Here is a 20894-nt window from a genome sequence, read left to right on the forward strand (position 1 = left end):
TATCTATATATAGATATATACTTCCTTCTGCAAAGTTGTAGAGGAGGAAACATACTCTGCCAAGCTCCTGAGCCACATAAATTCTCCTGGTAGAAGTCTGTTTAGATGTTGACTTTCACATTCATCCACCCACTCACATGCAAGCAGAGAATACCAAACTATGAGGACTACATGCTGCAAGCTTTTAAGAGGTTACTTGTGACTTTTGTGCACTGAATCCTCATTATGTTAACTTTCATAATGGAAACAGGGTAGAAAAAAAATTTAATGTATAATTAATTCCTTAAATATGAATTTCTTAATACAATAGCAATATAGTAGTTCTAATGTTACTTGAAAATGTGTATATGACTATTTATCTGCAATTTTGGGAAACCACACAAACTGTGATGTCAGGAAATGGATCTAACAGTGAGATACTAAATGCATAGTTTCTGAAAATAGAAATTAATATAGAAAGCTACTTGCTTTTAAGCTCTACTGCAACACAAGAGAGAGAGAAAAAAATCAGAAGGTAAAAAGGTTATTTCCCATCATAATCTTACCTAAGAATGTGTTTGATATATACTCTGAGACCTGATTGCCTGACCTGCTCATTTCAGATAGGTGGGTTAGCTCCCGGTTGAGCATTCTTTTAAACTGGAAAACAAAACAACATGAAAAAGAGGAAAGTTAGCAATGAAGATTGGTTTTAGTTAAGATGTGAAAATGTAGTCAGCTCATGGTTGGAGAAAGAACATGACATAGAGGATAGACACCAAACTAAGATAACTATGAAAGCAAAAATCAACATCGCTCTCACCCTGGGAACTTACTTGAGATTTGGACAACGTAAATTCTTAACATCCTGAAATACTCCATATCAATTCTACTACTATGGCACAGGGTCCTATTAATAACTGAAAACTTACAAGACATACATATAAGTACAAATAATATTACTGCCTTTTTGATTTTTCATTTTTAATTTGGAGATAAAAAATACACATTTAACATAGGACCCCTACTCTAGGCTTTTAAAATCGTATTCATAAATTTATCCATTTGAGCATTTTTTGCAACTTATCTTGTAGTATTTCGAGTTTCACTTACCTCTAATCATTAATCTGCTCAAACACATTTGATAGCACTACTTAGAACAATCAAAATATCTTACTGGTTCCTACACACCAATATGAATAGAAGCAGGTTGTGTTGTCTCTAAGTTAAATCATACTGCGTCAGCACAATAACTTTCCCATTCCACGATCTCAGAAAATTGTCACTGCCTGCAGGAAACATCAGACTAGAAAATACCCATCTGTGGAAACACCTTCTTTTCTCCTCCTCACTTTAGGCACTCCATAGGACAGAAGTGAATATTAATATTATATGAAATATATAATTGATTAGTTACTCATCATTGAGCCTTTCCTGGTTTCTTGTAGACCCCAAGGTTACAGAACTTGCAGCAGCACTGTGATCAACAGGTCTATCGCACAACACAGATCTAGCTATCTTATCTGCATTTTCATTGACTATATCTCTGCCTCAATATTATCAACATATAGAGTTCAGCCATACTTATTGGCAGTTCAGACAACTCTTCCCAATGTAAATTAGCATCCGTCACTATTGAATTTTGCCTCCCACTGTACAAACCATTTTGTTGTTAGATTTCTCAGTCATCGTTTCTCAACAAAGCCAAATTATTGTGCCATTTTCAGAATCCGCTTTCATCCCGTTCACCCAGTTACAACTACTACATCAAGCAATTAGCACATATCCCTGTAAACACTGCTCTCTGTTGAAAATTGGCAATTTATTCTTCTGTGTGGGTTAAATCACTAGACTAAACATTAACCATCTCTTTTCCATTCCACTGGACTCAAAGCCTTTTTTTCAAAGAGGCTTTGATAGTGAAAGGTGTTATTTTCTTCACAATCTAAGTCACAAATTACCATCTTGCTCACAGTGTCATATATCTTTAATATAACTCTCTAATCATTATCCAATGCATTTTTCTGCCATCTTGACTTGCCATCAGCTTAGGAAGCTCCTGAGCTACAAAGACTGAATTCTTCTTTAGTTACAAGCCAAAGACTCAGCTTTGATCTCAAACATATGTGCGTCCTAGCAAGTGCTCCACACATTTCTGAAAACTAGAACCAGACTGCAAAAACAGCTACGTGTACTACGAACCACAGGGGTGTGTATTCTGCTGAAACCAGTATCAAACTTCGTGTCGAGGTCTGATGTTTGTTGTCAATGTCTAATGTTAAAAACGCAAGGTGAGCTTGCCAAGCAGCAAAGTGATGAGTCCAGAAACTCTAGAAGTATGTTTTTAAATCCCGTCTTTGAGCTTTTAACATATGTTAAAGCCACATTTGCATGCTTTTTTCTAACCACTAAGGTTAGAAACTGAATTATCTACACAAAAACCTGAAGATCTCATGGAATGGCTTGCCTGCAGATAGTATCCAGAAACTGCAGCTTTAAATTAAATGTTATGTATAGAATTCCATATGGAATTTGCAACAAATGGAAGGTGCATGGCATGTTACCCACTAGTCTCATGCAAAGCCTTGTCTTCCCACCTCCCTTCACCCCATAAACTATCAACATAAAAGTTCAATCATTAGCATGAAACTTCTAGAACAGTCTATGTTGCTGCTGGACATGGGTGTACAGTAAAACAGGTTCCCCAGATTCTGCAAGTCATCCTGCTAACTCTGAATTCAATTGGAGAAGTTTTTGGCTTTGATGAACTGCAGCAGTGTGACTTCCTCATACTCCTTCACATGTTGTTGATGCCATGGAAGCAAGACTTTAGTTGATATTTATTTTGAAAACATCTGGACTGAGCAGCAGTTTAGAGAATTGCTTTGATTTTCTAAATGTGTGACAAAGCCTAATGTCTGTCATCACCATTGAGGCAGATAAAGTTGAAGACCATATGCAAACAGCAGCTTTTGACGCAAAACAATTATTTTCTTTGTCAATAAAAAAGGTGACAGATGAAGAGTGATCAAGATGTTCAGGCATTTTTGTTGATTATACCCCGTTTCAATATATCTGTGTGTTACTAAGTCTTCTGATGTTTAGTAACTTATTCTTCGGGAAAAAAAAAATCTTTAAAAAAATCATTTTTCTAAGACAAAAATCAAATCCAAAGACCCTACATTTTCCTGATTTTACTTAGCTCTCCAATATTTAATTCAGGCCCAAGTGCACCCTTACATAGCGACTGCTTCAAAGTGCATCAACTCTACCACATTTATACATCCTCATGCAATTACTTTTTAATGAAGCTCTCCCTAACTCTCATATGGCTCCCACAGAATCTCAATGCAAACAGAACGTTCTGCTACATCTGTGAGCCACTGTTTCTGTCATCTAGTGAGTTGCTTCTTAAGTGCTTGAAACTTGGCTAGACTGTCCATGCTCTCATCATTCATCCTCTCAGAAATACCTTCTAGCACTCTATTCAAAACAAGTCAAATAAGATATTAAACCAGCTTGTCACTAACAGTAAATGTTAAAGTTATTTAAAATAAGAATTTAAAACCTCTGAATGCCATATACTTTCCCTCTTGAAGAAAGTAAGTCATAATGCATTGTTGTTGTAGTGTGGTGGGCTGAAATTCCCCTCCCACAGTAACAACTCCACACCACCACGTGCATCAAAACTCTTGTTAATAATAAACATTTACTCCATACACTTTAATTATGATACAGCATGGGAAAGAAGTTGACATTTTTGGCTGATCTATACACATATCGTATTTTTCCTCAGAAAGAAAAATTTTCTCACATAAAGACTATGCATTGTTAGATTGAAAAAGGGACACATATCCCTTTGGAATATCACAGCCCTTGACTATTTTCTAGGAAATTCCCCCTTGAAATGGACAACCTATAAAATGTCCATTAACCCAACTATGTAGTTCTTCACTGATGAATACTGATGCCAAAGTATTGCCTGAAAAAAAATCCTAATAATATATTTTCTTATCAGACTTTTAAAATTTGTTTATATAGATTTTATTTAATTTACTCTGTGTGGGTGGACAACCCACAACACAAACCCAGGCACAACATTCAAATAACATTTGAAAATCTCCCAAAGTGACAAAATCAGATGTGCATTTTTACCTCTCTTCAAAACTGTACAAAATCTGATAAGAGAACATACACAAAGAACATGAATGAGAATAAAAGTGCATATGCTGATGAGACAAGAGTTTCCCAAATAGCAGTTGCCTCCAAAAAACATGTTACAAAAAAAGGTTGAGCTTGGTAGTTTAGGTCCTTCTGGGCTGGAGCCCAATATGTGCATTTTTCTAAATATATATTACTGCTGTCAACCTAGGATAAATATATCTGGTTTTCTTTTTTTTTTTAATATATACTTTTCTGATGTCATCAAAGGTACACAGAAAAAAATTAGATAAACTTTTGTAGTAACTATGTTCCCAGATAGTAACCAGAGCACTGATACAATCTGTGCCTATGCTAGAAATAAATTTCAAATTCAACTCCAAATATCCAATTAGAGTCAGTTCACAGCCATTAATAAGTTTGGGCTGCATGCTTAATACATATGGTGTTTGCTAATGACACTTTTGAACAATTTTTTTGCATGAAGTTCTTGACTCAGTATCAAAAAGCTAAATATGCACCATGCAGTCTGTTGTCTTGGAAGAAGAGGTATGCAGAACCATCCTTAGTACAGATGTCCTGTCCTGGTAAGGCCTCTTCTACCCAGGCTTTCTGTTCCCGAATCCATGATCTGCTGTATCCCAAGGACTGTAAGAAGGCTGCTTCCACTACAGTCTTTGGTACCAGCACAAAAACTGAAGGCAGGAATACAATGTGGTCCATAGACCAAAGGGCCCCATCCTGCCTGTCGTTTAGTTTGAGTGTTAATCAAGCTCCAAGCCCAGTGAAGGCTGGAATCAAAATGCTAAAGAACACCTGGAGCCTTTCATTGCCCTGGCTCCTAAGCCCAAATGGCAACAAATCCCATTTTCAACCTTTCTGGCTGCCTCCTTCTCCAGGTAACATTTGTTAAAGCTTACATGAATCAAATATATTCATTTAATACCAATTTAATACTTCGGATGTTAAACTTATATCATTATATTTAGTTCCTGAAATATCTATCAATGTTATTTTTAAAAGAGATGTTTGTAACTCAAGAAAAACAAAACAAAACAAAAACAACTGGATTTGAAAAGTCTTGTACTCTACCTAAATAGGACAAGGAACTTAAAATAGTCCAAGTTAAAATTAATGTTTGTATTGCTTATCAATGTAAAAATATCTTTGATTTTAACAGCATTCATAGTACACAAACATATGCAAGATTTGGGTCAGAAGCCCATCTGTTTAATCAGTATCAAGGTCATAAACTGATTTTTAAATATATGCTGTAATGAGGTATATATCTCTAAGCCTGGCATTGTGATAGTGGTGCTTATTGTTTCAAGGAAAGATATTCAGTGAAAGCTATTCTCCAAAATATAACTGACACAAGATAATAAAATACAGTCTGAAGCACACAGAAATTACAGAAATGTATAAATACAGGCAAAACATATAATCATTAGATACTAACATGTTTCATTCTTAGCATTTTATAAATACTCTAAATCATTATTTTGAATGTCATAAAAGCAGAAATCTTTACCTGTCCACATTTTTCTTTTAATGTGTATACCATGAACTCAAAAAAGTGCTGTACTAAAATTTCAAGTACTTGAAATCTGTTCAAGTACTATTCGGCTTCCTAACTAAAATCACTGTCTGCTTACCGTATAGGACACTGTGTATACAGAGGACTTTTCCTCCTCTTGGGTAACCAATTGCAGAGACCATGTACTTTGCTGAACTTTTTTGTGAAAAAAACATCTACCAATTTTAAAGGCTAAATAGTAAAGATAAACAATTTTAAGACTGATGATTGAATTTTTCTGGTTAGGAGCATGACAGCATCTGCCTGGAAAAGCAGAAAATACTTCCAAGTAAATTACAATAAATACCTCTCTTTTATCTGAATGGAAAGTAATTTCATCCTATTTTTTGGTGAAAGAGAAAAAGATTCACCTAACAAGCATAATGGGATCCAATTTCTTCACAGATGACTTATCAAATCTTTGAGAATACACTGTAATAAGTCTGCATTAGCAGAGAATAGTCACAATGACCTAATCAGACACAATGACCTATTGATGTTTTTACATTTCTGTTAAAAAAAGAAAAAAAATCCATGATAAATGTATTTTTACAAGCAAACCAAAGAGATTCAGTCATATATGAACATACTGCCTCCGTTATTTTTAGTCATCAAATTCAGCACTTGCATTATTTGGCTTAGGAGATATCAGAATTTTCTTCGGAACAGGGTGACTTGGGACAATTATTTTATGTTAAAGATAGGATATTGTTTATTTTGGTTCTTATTTTTATTTTTTTACATGATTGCTAACAATTATAAAGGCAGCATATTTTTCTTTTTTCCTTCTAAGCACAAATACACTAAGTAGGACTAAATGTCCAAACATGGTTTTCTAATAAGTGAATTTCACCTCTGTACACTGACAGGCATATTAATTCCTTGGTGCAAAACTTTTCCATAACAAGAGATAAAGCTTATTTAATTCTATTTTCTAGCAATATTGCAGTTTCAAGCTACTTCATGTAATAACATAGATCAATATTAGAGGATGACAACATCCAATGGTCTAATCAATTAAGTGCTCACAGACAGAGAAGCTACCAAAAAATACTGCTGGGATATACTATTGATAATTTCACATTTGCTCAGCATTCACCCATTACCCTCAGTTTCTTCACTCATGCTCTGTCCTACTGTATGGTACCTTAAGCTTGAGGTGAGTTGTTGTAGTTTTTATTTTTTAAATTTTTTTTTAATATCTAGAATTACATTTTTTTCTAGAAGAACACAAAACTCTTCTGAATTTCTCTGGTTTTGGACTTGATCTGATTATCCTCTGAAGCAACATTATTTTAGAAGTCTCAGTACACTTTCTAAGAAAGGCTGTACAGTGTGCAGTTCATTCTCTTTACTGAACAAAGGCTTGCTTTTTTGATTTTTCACTTTAGTAATGGTTTAGCGCAAGGGCTAACTTGCCTGTTCCCCCACTACAAAAGTGAGGGGAAGAGTAACACAGAATACTCATAGACGTATCACCAAGCAAACACTCACACTATCCAGTGATCATGCAATCATGCATCACAAACCAAGGTTCTTAAAAGGTAAAAATAAAATCCTACCTTTATGTAGCCCCAAGAAACTGAGAGTAAATAGTTTGCCTCAGGCATTTTTTATTTTTTCCCAGTCAAAGTTAATGAGTTCTTTGTTATCTGATTCTGTGCAAGATTTAGAAGAACAAAAATTCTTTCTTTTCTCTCCTAATGCTTTTTGCTGATCTTCAGGTTCTCAGCAACTCTCTGCACAGGAGGCATGCTGAAATGAAATCTAACCGCATGTTCTTCTGATTGTATAAATGCCATTTGTAAAGCTCCAAGCATTCAGAGGCAACATTGAAGAGACATATTGTACAAGATGAAGAAATATCTGAAGAGCTAGGGATATGCATATTTCCTGAACACTGGGACGTAATGAATAATGTATGTCAAGATGCTCAGCTGCTGGAAAGACTTGCTCTGTCAACAGCTACCAAATAAGGATCTGAAGGGGAAGCCACAAACAGTGCCAGTAATCCCTCCCACAGAGCCTAACTAGCAGCCAATCATGTCATCCTGAAAGATATAAATCCAAGGGGCTTGTGACATGATGTAATTTCCCACTGGCCAGTGCTGGGAACTCTCCTAGGCACAGGGTATTTTTTTTCTTTACAGCAAATGCCATTTAATAATGGCATCCCTGACTGCAGCATTCACCTGCCATTCAAAAATAATTGGGTTAACGTTTCCTCATTTCAGCATCATTTACCAGCTCTCTTCAATGGATACACCATTCCAGCAGTTAGTGTTGCGTATATTCATGTGGATTGCCTAGTGGTTTTCATTTTTCATAGGGAAGGGAAGTATTTATCTTGGTGGGGAGGAAAAAAAAAAAACAAAAAACAACCAGAAATATAGCTATCAGGTTTCTTGAGCAGTCTGTGATAGACTGTTGGGCTTTAAACAATGAAAATATTTATAGCTTTCATACTATCTAGATTAAAATTTGATCTGCTGAGACCATTGGGCCAGTCTGCCAGTTTATACTGCTTTATTTTAAGAGGTAGAAAACAGTTATAAGATAAAGCAAGTCTTTTGTCCTACAATTCCAAGTCAACATTAAATTTCCATGGGGAAGACAGAAATGAGATAATAACAGTTTTCAGATTCTCACAGTATTTATTACATTTGTGCCCTTTCTGCCTTGGCAGATTAGTGTAATCAATTACAGCTATATATGACAGGGAAAAAAAAAAGATTCATTGCAAGTGGAGTGTGTCAATGAGGTGACTCAGAGGATTAAATATTATATCCCACTATCTGCCATTCAGAGATCAAAACTTAAAAGGAGGAAAGCATTATCTTGCACCTCTCTGTGCAAGGCACGCACACCACTGCAGCATATGAGTATTTTTTGTATCGAAAGCTGGGTTTCCCTATATGACACTGAGGAGGTATTGTAAGGACAAGCTGAACAAGGTGCAGCGTTCAGCCTAAGCCCACACTGCTGATTCACTGCAAGATGGTCAGTCATAAGGCAGGTTTTGCCTAAAGTGGTTTCTACTTCTCTGCATGATGCTACACAGCAATGTCTGTAGCACTAAGCGCTTGAAAAACAATCGAACCTGCAAAAATCAATAGGGTAAAATATGATGTTAACAAATATCTTGCTTACAGGAGAGAAATGTACAGCAATGTGCCAACTAGATACAGTCAACATTGATCATCCAGCACTTACATAATTTCCCATGGAAAATAATTTTCCTTAAAATAAGCAATATAAAAAACGTGAATGAACACAGGAATTATGCATTTTCTTTACCGTATGTGCAATTACACCAGTTCTGGATCTTTGTAAACAGATTAATATTAAACAGTTAAATTCTGAAAGCATATCTGGGTTATTAGAGACTCAGCAAGACATGAGAGTAGTCTAAAAAGTATCTCCAGAAAATATTTCTCTTTATTACTGCAGCTCAGCTTTGTAATACAGAATAGAAGAAGCTTATCTCTGTGTTGCACTGTTTTCTGATCAACTGCTAGAGAGCACTGCTGCCACCTACCAGCATCAACATTGAAAACCGAAAATATGCTGCCTCCCTTCAAGAGGTGATTTCAATCACAACTTAGAAAATGGTAAAATAACAGCCACTATACTTCTGGCTACTTAAGAAGTGAAGCCTGTGAGTATGGAAGTTTGGGTACAAACAGCCATTGGAAAAACAAGTTTAAATCACTTCTACTTTCTTACTTTAAAGGCTGGTTCCTCCTTCAATCTTATTAATAACTGTCTCAAAAAGCACAGAACTTACTTCAGATAAGGAATATCTAATACAGCTGCTGTGTAAATTACTCTAACTGCTTAGCATGCATTAAAAAAAAAAACTCCCTTGAATCTTTTTATTCCTCAGCATTGTATGAAATAGATACATCCATAAGAATTACTGAATTGTAATTTACTGAATTTATTGAAGGATGGCATTTTATAGAGTTATTACATAGATAGTTTTGATGTAAAACCAGGAAAAAATATCCCCAAATGTACATGGGCAACAGAAATTCATTTTAGTGGCATATTAACTACACTGAAAAGAGGAGATTACAGCCAAAATTGACAGCATATTACTAATTTCTATAATTTTTGAGAACCACAGCCTCAAGCTCATGAAACTACCATTTTGGTTGATTTTCATCCTCAATTCCCAGGTTGGCATAAGTTTTAAATGAGATTATAGTGGACAGATGAGAGTACAACAAATAGCTGCCATACACAACTGAATACACAGAGCAATTCAAGATAAGGGAAAACAGAAGTTACAGATAAGTGGAAATCCAGTAATATGAAAGGGAAAATCTTACATACACACATGGTGATAAAACATGGAAGAAGCGAACAGTGACAGCTCCTACAATGGTTCCAATGAACCACAGAATATGGAAAAGAGAAAACTGTAATTTGAAGTAACTGTGTAAAAAAATAATTCAGAAAAAATGAAGTTTTCAATGAGCATTGTTGTGTGTTTTGAAAGAATCAAGACAATGACCTTGGAAAGGCAGAAAGATGAAGTCCCTTAATACCCACCAGAAATGTTAGCCATTATTTAATCTAACAAGCCTGGAAAATTTTCTCCACAGGAGTTGTAAAAAGAGGTGGCAGAGATCCCAGGAGTTGGGACGTTCCATTTCAGCAAATTTTGGAAGACTGCAAGAAATGTTAATTTTGTGCCAATTAAAATTTGAAAGCAGGATGGCTGGGTAACTTCAGGCCACTTAACAAATTAGCTCTGGGTTAGGAAAAAAAAAAAAAGCAAAGTTGAAATACATGTATTCTAGGCATTTGCTTGATAAAGAATTATAACATAGTAATTAATATCAGGCAATACAATTTTATACCTTTGAACACGTAATATTCTTGGATTGTTTTAGGGCATTTGAAAGCAGCTCCACAGAGAAAGACCTTGGAGTGCTGGTGGACAGCAAGTTCTCCATGGGACAACAATGTGCCCTGGTGGCCAAGAGAGCCAATGGGATCCTGGGGTGCATCAAGAAAGGTGTGTCCAGCAGGTCTAGGGAAATTCTTCTACCTCTCTACTCCGCCCTGGAGAGACCATACCTGGAATACTACATCCAGTTTTGGGCTCCCCAGTTCAAGAAAGACAGAGGACTGCTAGAGAGAATCCAACGGAGAGCCACGAGGATCGTAAGGAGACTTGAGCCTCTCCCCTGTGAAGAGAGACTGAGATCCCTGGGGCTATTTAGTCTTGGGGCTTTCTGAGGGCGGAAGGACCCCCCCAAGACACGAGCAGGACCGGTGGGGCTGCCCTCCAGCGCGCCTGCTCAGGGAGCTTGCCGCCGTGACTGAGAGGCGTTTCCCGGGAACCGCGTGAAATTTAAGCACCAACTGGCGCGAGACGGGCGTTTCAGCGCGAGGGCAGCCGCGGAAAGCTCCCCGGGAGCCTGCTCCCTGCCACGCGGCAAGCGGCGCCTGAGGGGTGAACAAACAAAAAGACTAAGGACCATAAGGGAATGTGAAAGGGAGGTAGATTTGTGGCACCAGGCTCTGCAGACCCCCTTAGTAGAGGGAAGTCACCCAAGAAACAGGGCACAATGGATACAGGTGCCTGTCAGAAGGGGCAAGGTAAACCCCTTCCAGCCCCCCTCACCTCCTCAGTAGCCCTTGCCCAACAGATATGGGGCACTAGAGGTTCAGGGTGAAGTGATCCTGGAAGCAGAAGTAACACCATCTGGGGGGTTGTACTAAAGCAAATCAGTCCCCTCCTCGCATCAGAACTTGTACACACACACACAAAAAAAAAAAAAAAAAAAAAAAAGGTAATTGTTATCAGTGATTCCCTTCTGAAAGGAACAGAGAGCTCCATATGCTGGCCGGACCGCTCCCGTAGGTAGTCTGCAGGCTCCCTGGGGGATGTTACCAGAAGGCTGCCTAATGTAGTACAGCCCTCTGATTACTATCCCTTGCTAGTTATGCAGGTGGGAAGTGATGAGGTCAATATCAGAAGTCTTAATCAAAAGGGACTTCAAGGCACTGGGAAAAGAGGGATCAGGGGCACAGGTAAATTTTTCATCTATACCCTTAGTTACAAGTAGGAATTGCTGAAAGGACCAGGAAATCATGCCTGATAAGTGGCTCAGAGGCTAGTGTCACCAACAAAATTTTGGGTTCTTTGATTTTGGGGAACTCTATACCGCTCCAGGTCTGCTAGAAACAGATGGGGTACATCTGTCTCAGAGGGGGAGAAAGATCCTGGCATACCAGCTGGCAGGGCTTGTTGAAAGGGCTTTAAACCAGGCTTGAAGGGGTGGGAGTTAAACACAGCAGTACTAGAGATGAACTGAAGGAGGCTGAGGGTGGTAAGCCAGAGACAGGGGTAAGAGCAGCAGCCCAGCTGAAGTGTATGTGCACTTATGCGTGCAGCATGGGTAACAAACAAGAGGAGCTGGAAGCCTTGGTACAGAAGGAAAACTATGATGTTGTCGCCATCACAGAAACGTGGTGGGATGACTCTCACAACTGGAGCACTGTAATCAGTGCTGGCTACAGACTCTTCAGGAGAGACAGGAGAGGGAGAAGGGGTGGAGGAGTGGCCCTGTATATTAAGGAGGCTCTGGATGTCATGGAGGTGGAGACTAAGAACGATCAGGTTGAGTCCCTATGGGTAAGAATTAGGGGGAAGGCCAACAAGTCTGACATCCTGGTTGGAGTCTGTTATAGACCACCCAACCAGGAAGAAGAGGTTGATTTATTATTCTTCAAGCAGCTGGAGGCTGCCTCAAGATCACTTGCCCTTGTTCTCGTGGGTGACCTTAACCTGCCAGACATCTGCTGGGAATTGAACACTGCAGAGAAGAGGCAGTCTAGAAGTTTCCTGGAGTGTATGGAGGATAGCTTCTTATTCCAGCTGTTACATGAGCCTACCAGGGGTGCAGCTCTATTTGCTATTTACAAATAGAGAAGGGCTGGTGGAAGATGTGGTGGTTGGAGGCTGCCTGGGGTCCAGTGACCATGAGATAATTGAGTTTTCAATATATGGTGAAACCAGGAGGGGCATCACCAAACCCTCCACACTGGACTTCCGAAGGGCAGACTTCAGCTTATTTAAGGAACTAACTCAGAAAGTTCCTTGGGAAACAGCCCTTAAAAACAAAGGGGTCCAGGAAGGCTGGACCTACTTCAAGAAAGAAATCTTGAAGGTGCAGGAAGAGGCTGTCCCAATGTGCTGGAAGAGGAGCCGACGAGGGAGACAGCCACACTGGATGGGCAAGGAGCTTCTAAAGGAATTAAAGGAAAAAAAGAGGGGGTATCACCTTTGGAAAAAAGGGGAGGTGTCCCAGGAAGAGTTTAAGCATGTTGCTAGGTCTTGTAGGAAAAAAAAATTAGAGAGGCAAAAGCCCATTTAGAACTTAGACTGGCCACTGCCATAAGGGAGAATAATAAATATTTCTACAAATATATTAATGGCAAAAGAAGAGGCAAGGACAACCTCCATTCTTTATTGGATGCAGAGGGGAATATAACAAAAGATGAGGATAAGGCAGAGGTACTTAACACCTTCTTTGCCTCAATTTTCAATATTGGGACAGGTTGTTTGCAGGACAACTGGCCTCCTGAACTGGCAGATTGGGTCAGGGACCAGTATAGTCCCCCTGTAATCCAGGAGGAAGCAGTAAGGACCACTTGGATCCTCACAAGTCCATGGGACCAGATGGGATCCATCCTAGAGTGCTGAGAAAGCTGACAGATGAGCTGGCCAAGCCACTCTCCATCATTTATCAGCAGTCCTGGCTCACTGGAGAGGTCCCTGATGACTGGAGGCTGGCCAATGTGATGCCCATCCACAAGAAGGGCTGGAAGGAGGAGCCAGGGAATTACAGACCTGTCAGCCTGACCTCAGTGCCAGGCAAGGTTATGGAACAGGTCATCTTGAGGGCAATCACACAGAACCTGCAGAATGGCCAAGGGATCAGGCCCAACCAGCATAGATTCAGGAGGGGCAGGTCCTGCCTGACCAACCTGATCTCCTTTTATGATCAGGTTACCTGCATGGTGAATGCGGGGAAGGCTGTGGATGTAGTCTATCTGGACTTCAGCAATGCCTTTGACACTGTCTGCCACAACAAACTCCTGGCCAAGCTGGCAGCTCGTGACTTGGACAGATTCACTCTGAAATGGGTCAAGAACTGGGTGGAGGACTGGGCCCAGAGAGTGGTGGTGAATGGTGCCACATCAAGCTGGCAGCCAGTCACTAGTGGTGTCCCCCAGGGATCAGTGCTGGGCCCCATCCTATTCAGTATCTTTACTGATGATGTAGATGAAGGAATTGAGTCCATCATCAGTAAGTTTGCAGATGACACCAAGTTAGGAGCAGATGTTGATCTGTTGGAGGGTAGGAGGGCCCTGCAGAGGGACCTGGACAGGCTGGATGGGTGGGCAGAGGCCAATGGAATGAGATTTAACAAGGCTAAGTGCAGGGTTCTACACTTTGGCCACAACAACCCCAAGCAGCGCTACAGGCTGGGGACAGAGTGGCTGGAGAGCAGCCAGACAGAAAGGGACCTGGGGGTGCTGGTTGATAGTAGGCTGAACATGAGCCAGCAGTGTGCCCAGGTGGCCAGGAGGAGCCAATGGCATCCTGGCCTGGATCAGGAATAGTGTGGCCAGCAGGACAAGGGAGGTTATTCTTCCCCTGTGCTCAGCACTGGTCAGGCCACACCTTGAGTCCTGTGTCCAGTTCTGGGCTCCTCAATTCAAGAGAGATGTTGAGGTACTGGAACGTGTCCAGAGAGGGCAACAAAGCTGGTGAGGGGTCCGGAACACAAAGCCTGTGAGGAGAGGCTGAGGGAGCTGGGGATGTTTAGCCTGGAGAAGAGGAGGCTCAGGGGTGATCTCATTGCTGTCTACAACTACCTGAAGGGAGGTTGTAGCCAGGTGGGCGTTAGTCTCTTCTCCCAGGCAACCAGCACCAGAACAAGAGGACATAGTCTCAAGTTGTGCCAGGGGAGGTACAGGTTGGATATTAGGAGGAAGTTCTTCACAGAGAGGGTGATTGCCCATTGGAATGGGCTGCCCAGGGAGGTGGTGGAGTTGCCGTCACTGGAGATGTTCAAGAGAAGACTGGATGAGGCACTTAGTGCCATGGTCTAGTTGGTTGGGTAGGGTTGGGTGATTGGTTGGACTGGATGATCTTGGAGGTCTCTTCCAACCTGGTTGATTCTATGATTCTATGACTCTATGATTCTATGAGAAGACCAAGAGGGAATCTCATCAATATGTATAAATATCTGAGAGGTGGGTGTCAAGTGGAGGGGGCCAGGCTCTTTTCGGTGGTTCACAGTGATAAGACAAGGAACAATGGGTTCAAACTTGAACATAGAAGATTTCACCTCAACATGAAGAGAAACTTCTTTACAGTGACGGTGAAAACAGCTTACGTGCTTCTGCAAGTGATAATGGAACAATGGCTTGACCCAGTCCTGATCTTTGCATTGTACACAATGGTAGATATATTGCCCCAGTTTTGTATCCAAAGTAGGAATGAAAATTACTATGCCAAATGGCACAGACAGATTGAGGAGTTTGTACTCCTACCCGCTCCCTCAGAAGGGATGCCCTTTGGGTAAGAGTTGTGATGATGGCTACACCTGAGTTATTCCCCAGGAAATTTAAGTTTGTAATTACAATTGTATTTTAGAGCATCAGAGCCAGTCTGTACCTCAGTGTTTGTCACCAGCACCCTTAAGGAATCCATGTGTGTGGCATGTAAATAAACCACGCTCTTCATGTGCCCCACTGCTGCTTTTGAATGTGGCTGGGCCTACACCAGACAGCCTGCTTGTGCATCTGCCGCTGGGCCTGCAGTCACAGCATCAAACTGCCATAGCTATTAAGAGGTAACTCCAGCCACCCCTAGTCACTCTAATCTCCGAGGAGCAGCTAGAATGCAAGGGGATTCATCACCTGCTAGATTTATCTTTCACTAAATGCAATGAGCATCTAGGAAAAAAAAATACAAATAATATTTGGGGGATAGAGAAAAGGTTTCATAAGCAAGAAAAAAGACTGTTTAACTTAACAAAATTATGGCTACTGTGTAGAACCATGACAAAGAGGAAATACAGCATACCAAACCTGATTCACTAGCACTGAGGAAGAAACAAGAAGCAACGGAAGGCAGCTGAAACTGCCTCAAGCCAACTGAGATAAAGCAAGCTCAAAGTATGAATAAGAAGTATAGATTAACAAGGAGAATTGTTAAATTAGCATAGACCACCAGTGAAGAGGTATATTCTCTTATTGGTGTTTCCAAATAAAGAAAAGCAGTCTTTTTGAAAAATATGTTTAGTCAAATGTAATATATTAGTCAAGCACAAGTGAATGAGTTCAATACTTCTACAGTTACATACAAATTAGTCATCAGAGAGACACAGGAGACTCAGTAATTCAATTGGCCCCATGAACCTGTGACAACTCAACCTGCCTATTGCTACCGCTCATTCTCCTAGAATTCTACCTTCCAAAGAACCTGTCCATCTCCAAAGCTGTTTACAAATCTTCCTTAACCATGCTCTGCTTGAAAGCAGCGCTTTAAGAATTTAAAAGCTGTGTGTGATGAAATCAGGATTGCCATGAGTTACCTCAAAAGTTCTTATCTCTACCTCTTTGCAAACTTCTGGAGCTGTCAGCACTCCTTAAAATTGTTTTTTGCTTCTTTATAAAGCTCTGTACCACTGCTGCAGTCAGAAAAAAAATAAACCTATTCACTTAGTTTTTTTTGCCCTTTAACAAGAATGTGAAGTATTAAAATCATAGAAACATTCAGGTTGGAGGAGACCCTCAAGGATCACCAAGTTCAACCGATAACCCTACTCTACAAGGTTCACCCCAAAACCATATTCCCAAGCACCACATCCAAACGACCTTTAAACACATCCAGGGTTGGTGACTCAACCACCTCCCAGGGCAACACATTCCAATGCCTGACCACTCTTTCCGTGAAAATTTTTTTCCAAGCATTCAGTCCAAACCTATCCAGTTACAGCTTCAGGCCATTCCCTCTTGTTCTATTGCCTGTGAGAAGAGGCCAGCACCAGCCTCTCCACAACATCCTTTCAGGTAGTTGTAGAGAGCAATGAGGTCTCCCCTTGGTCTCCTCTTTTTCAAACTAAACAACCTTCAAGTTGTGCTTCACGAGATTTATTCTCAGCTTCGTTGCCCTCCTCTGCACTGGCTCCAGCACCTCCACATCTCTCTTGTATTGAGGTGCCCAAAACTGGACACTATACTCAGGGTGTGGCCTCGCGAGAGCAGAGTACAAGGAGACAATCACCTCCCTACTCCTGCCGGACACAGCATTTCTAATACAAGCCAGGATGCCATTGGCTTTCTGGGCCACCTGGGCACACTGCTTGCTCATATTCAATTGCTTGTCCATTAGAATCCCCAGGTCCATTTCTGCCAGACAGCTTTCCAGCCACACTTCCCTAAGCCTGTTGTGTTGCTTGGGGTTGTTGTGACCGAAGTGCAGGACCTGACATTTGGCCTTGTGGAAGCTCATCCCATTAGCATTGGCCCATTGATCCAATCTATCCAGGTTCCTCTGTAGAGCCTTGCTACCATCATGCAGATCAACACTCCCACCTAACTTGGTGTCATCTGTGAACTTACTGATGACACACTCTATGTCTTTATCAAGGTCATCAATAAAGATGTTAAATAGAAGTGGTCCCAACACTGAGCCCTGAGTTGCCTTTTGGAGGTTTTTGGTTGGGCTTTTTGTTCACTTGTTTGTTTTTTAATTATGCCAAGTGCATGCAAAGGCATGCAGATTTCACCAACATTAGTGAGGCTTTTAATCCTTTTATTTATCTGTCATATCAAAGATCACAACTTGCCAGAAGGACTGGTATCTTGTAAAACACTGAGCAGCATACAGACCAGATCTATGGAATACTAGCCATTAAAGGAAGCCTCATTTTAACCCGAGATCCAGAATAGGGCTTCTGATACACATTACTGACAAGGATAAGAATTACATCCTCAGAAGTCCAGTGGAAACCCTGACCCTCTGAAATACAGTATCTGTGTTACTTTTGTTAGTAAGCAAAGATTCCTGAAGGTTCATCCAACAGGAAAGTAAGATGGCAATAGCTCAGGCTTGAGAGAAAGGATAGGACAAAGACTGAGGGGCCACTTTCTTGATTCAGTTGCAGCACTTTTGAACTGTCCCACAGGATCCTTAACATCTTGGTCCTTCCTTCCATAAATTGGTGATAGGTAATACAGGACACTCAGTAGAAGTCTCCTTGGTTTTGAATGCTGGAGAACAGTGAATTTTAGCTCTCAGCTGCAATGCTGGATTGACTACAAAGCTGCACTAGGAACCTTAAAAGAGATGCGTAAGCATCAGTTCTGAATACGAATGTGTCGGATGTTGTGCATATTGCCTAGTGAGCAGCAAAAAGTAAAACAAAGAAGAAGACAGCCATATGCTTCATTGATTTTAGTTTTCAATGTCATATGCTTTACAAACAGGAACAGACATCCTGAAGATCTCATGACCCAAGTAAGAAGCCTGACTGAAGATGCAAAAAACCCACTTTTAGGGTAACCTAAAAACACCAGGGAACAGCAAAAATTACCCATATCAAATTCAACTCCTAATGGTCACAAACATAAGTGTTTTCACAGCATTAGCCAACTCCATCTGGCATTTATGCTTGCACATACCCTAGCAGAAAGCCTTCCCACAAACCAGAAAGTCTGCTCAGTGCTGGAAGACCACAGCAAAAAAAAAATGGTCATTTCATCCACCAAGCAAGGGTGAATGGATAGGCTCAACAAAGCCAAAGCCCAAAACTTCTCTGAAGGAAGAAGCTAGGGACAAGGAAACAATCAGCCAAACATCAAACTTCTCAGGGTTGGACCCCAGACTCCCTGACTGGAAAGAGAAAAAAATGTAGAACTAAAAGAAAAAAAATTGAAAAATCAGGAATTTTACAAATGTGGGTTGTTCCAGCTACAACTATCAGCTGCCACACACCAGATGAGCATCAGGGGTGGAGACAAAACTGAGTCTTGTCCTGACAGAGATGAGCTCACAATGAATGGCTGTAAATTGAAACAAATCCCTAACACTTCTGAAAGAGTCTCAGCTTTAAGGTTCCTAACCACAGTACATTTTTAAAAGGCTTTCTTTGTAGCCTCTTTCTTGCCATAATTACAGACATTAAACACTATGGAATAGCCTAAGTTATATAATTTTACGGATTTTTTTTATTTCAGAATATGTAATTCCCATTCATTTTATGTTGCTGAACAGACTGAGGAGAAAACATTCTTCTGAATTTTTTTAGGGGAAATATGTAGTAAACCCAACCCAGGAAACTGAGCTGTTTAATGAAAAAGTAGACTTCTTTATTAATTTAAAAAACAAAACAAAAAACAAATAATAAACCCCCCTACCTTTCTGGTAAAACACAGTTCAGTGCTTGTATTTACTGCCCTCTAGCGGTAATATAGGCAGTAGCTATGAATTAACATTAAATGTTTTTCAGACCAGAAATACCACAATGTGGTCCACGAATTTTGAACTTCGGTATTGGCTTCAAAAAACCCCCAAAATCTGCAATAAATGGAATTTAATTTCAACAAGTATTTTTCTGTTTACAATATTCTGCTATTTACTTTCCTCATAATGTTGTCAAAGTGATGTATATTACCAAAAAAAAAAAAAAAAAGGGGGGGGAGGAAAGGAGGAAGAAACTACTGCTAAAAGCTAATTTAGATCAGAGGAAACTGGATCTTGTATGACGACAGATGCAGTTATGACGGTAGATACGAATAGGCAGTCACCCTAACAGTGATGAATAGCTCAGGTGGTTATCTCTCTATCCTGCCTGGCAACTGACAGAATGAAGTGTGTAACCACAATCATGTGGCTTCATCCATTGAGAAGGGTACCCAATGCCCACAGAAGGCTTTTCAAAATTTTCCCTAAAAAACAGTATTAAAAAAATATACTTTACTCTTACTTAGATACAAATGGAGATGTATATGTATATATATATTACACACACACACATACACACACACATATATACATATACACACACACATATACGTGATTTCACATCATAAAAATACAATACATATCTTACTTCTACACATTTGTCAACGTACCCACAGCATACTGACACAAACATACAATATGTCGTCACTACAATGGGAGAAGTTGAGAAACAGATGAGAGTTGTTCATACTTCTGGCCTGGAAATCCTTCAGACAAATATCCCAGGTTTAATGCAACATATTTGAAAATCATGCTTAAATTATTGCAATGTTAGCAGAAATATCTACTCCAGTTAATTCATCATAACAGCATATTTCTCAACAGACATCAAACTGTTTTTCTCTAAGTTCCTCTCCGTATCTATAAAAGATGCTAGCACACAAATCAAATATGTGCTTAGTTTGCACTGGACATGAGCTCAGAGAATCTGGAGCGAACTGAGGTTTCGTGATTTGTTTTTTTCTTATCTACTTAATATGCAGAAATATATCTGTGACTGTTTTAAGACTGTCTTTTCAATTTTTCTTCACAAAGTTTGAGAAGGAAAGTGAAAGAATGTAAATGGATCACTATTGGGTGTAAGAAAGCAAAACAGTGATTATTCTAAACACTTCCATTGGATGGAAATGTTTAGGAATCTCTGCTCAAAACAAGGTTGGGCAGTTGGGCAGTCTCAGCTTGCTCGGCTTCCGTCTGCCTGCTTCTTCTCTTTTCTGGCTGAAGATAACCAACCTGCACACTGACCTTGACAAGCTAAGTCTAACAGCCTCTCTTGACTCTCTGCCTTCTGCCACGGGGGTCTGGGGTGATTCCTTCTGGCTGTGAAGGGAGGCCCCTTGGGGAAAAGCCCCTTGGGGAAGAAGCACAGCACCTTGAAGGGAGGGGGAAGCAAAGGGGGCTTGGTTGTGTTTTTATGTTGATTGTACATATTTGTAAATGTTGTGAATAGTGTATATTTGTACATATTCATTACATTTCATGATAGATTGTAGTTTTGCTTGTAAATACAGATTTCATTTGCTTCCAAACTGAGCTAGCCTGGTTATTGTTGGTGTGGGAGGGGGATTTCAGCTCTTACACTGTTACAACATCGTATTTATGCAAGCTGTTTTTATA

The 20894-nt window shown here is 40.1% G+C and overlaps 1 protein-coding gene across 5 annotated transcripts in view; it reads right to left on the reverse strand.

The window, feature by feature from the left end:
- PDE4D (phosphodiesterase 4D) overlaps positions 1 to 20894 on the reverse strand; it is a 423549-nt gene that overhangs the window by 15600 nt on the left and 387055 nt on the right. For 4 of the 5 annotated variants that reach the window (XM_054397841.1, XM_054397842.1, XM_054397843.1 and 1 more), the window contains exon 7: positions 546 to 639. In XM_054397841.1, coding sequence (XP_054253816.1) covers positions 546 to 639 — 94 coding nt within the window. Of the gene's footprint in view, positions 1 to 545; positions 640 to 7278; positions 7327 to 20894 lie in introns of those variants that run through there. The other variant, XM_054397846.1, reaches the window with a different exon arrangement.

Source organism: Indicator indicator, chromosome Z, assembly GCF_027791375.1.
Source record: "Indicator indicator isolate 239-I01 chromosome Z, UM_Iind_1.1, whole genome shotgun sequence".
Classification (NCBI taxonomy): Eukaryota; Metazoa; Chordata; class Aves; order Piciformes; family Indicatoridae; genus Indicator; species Indicator indicator.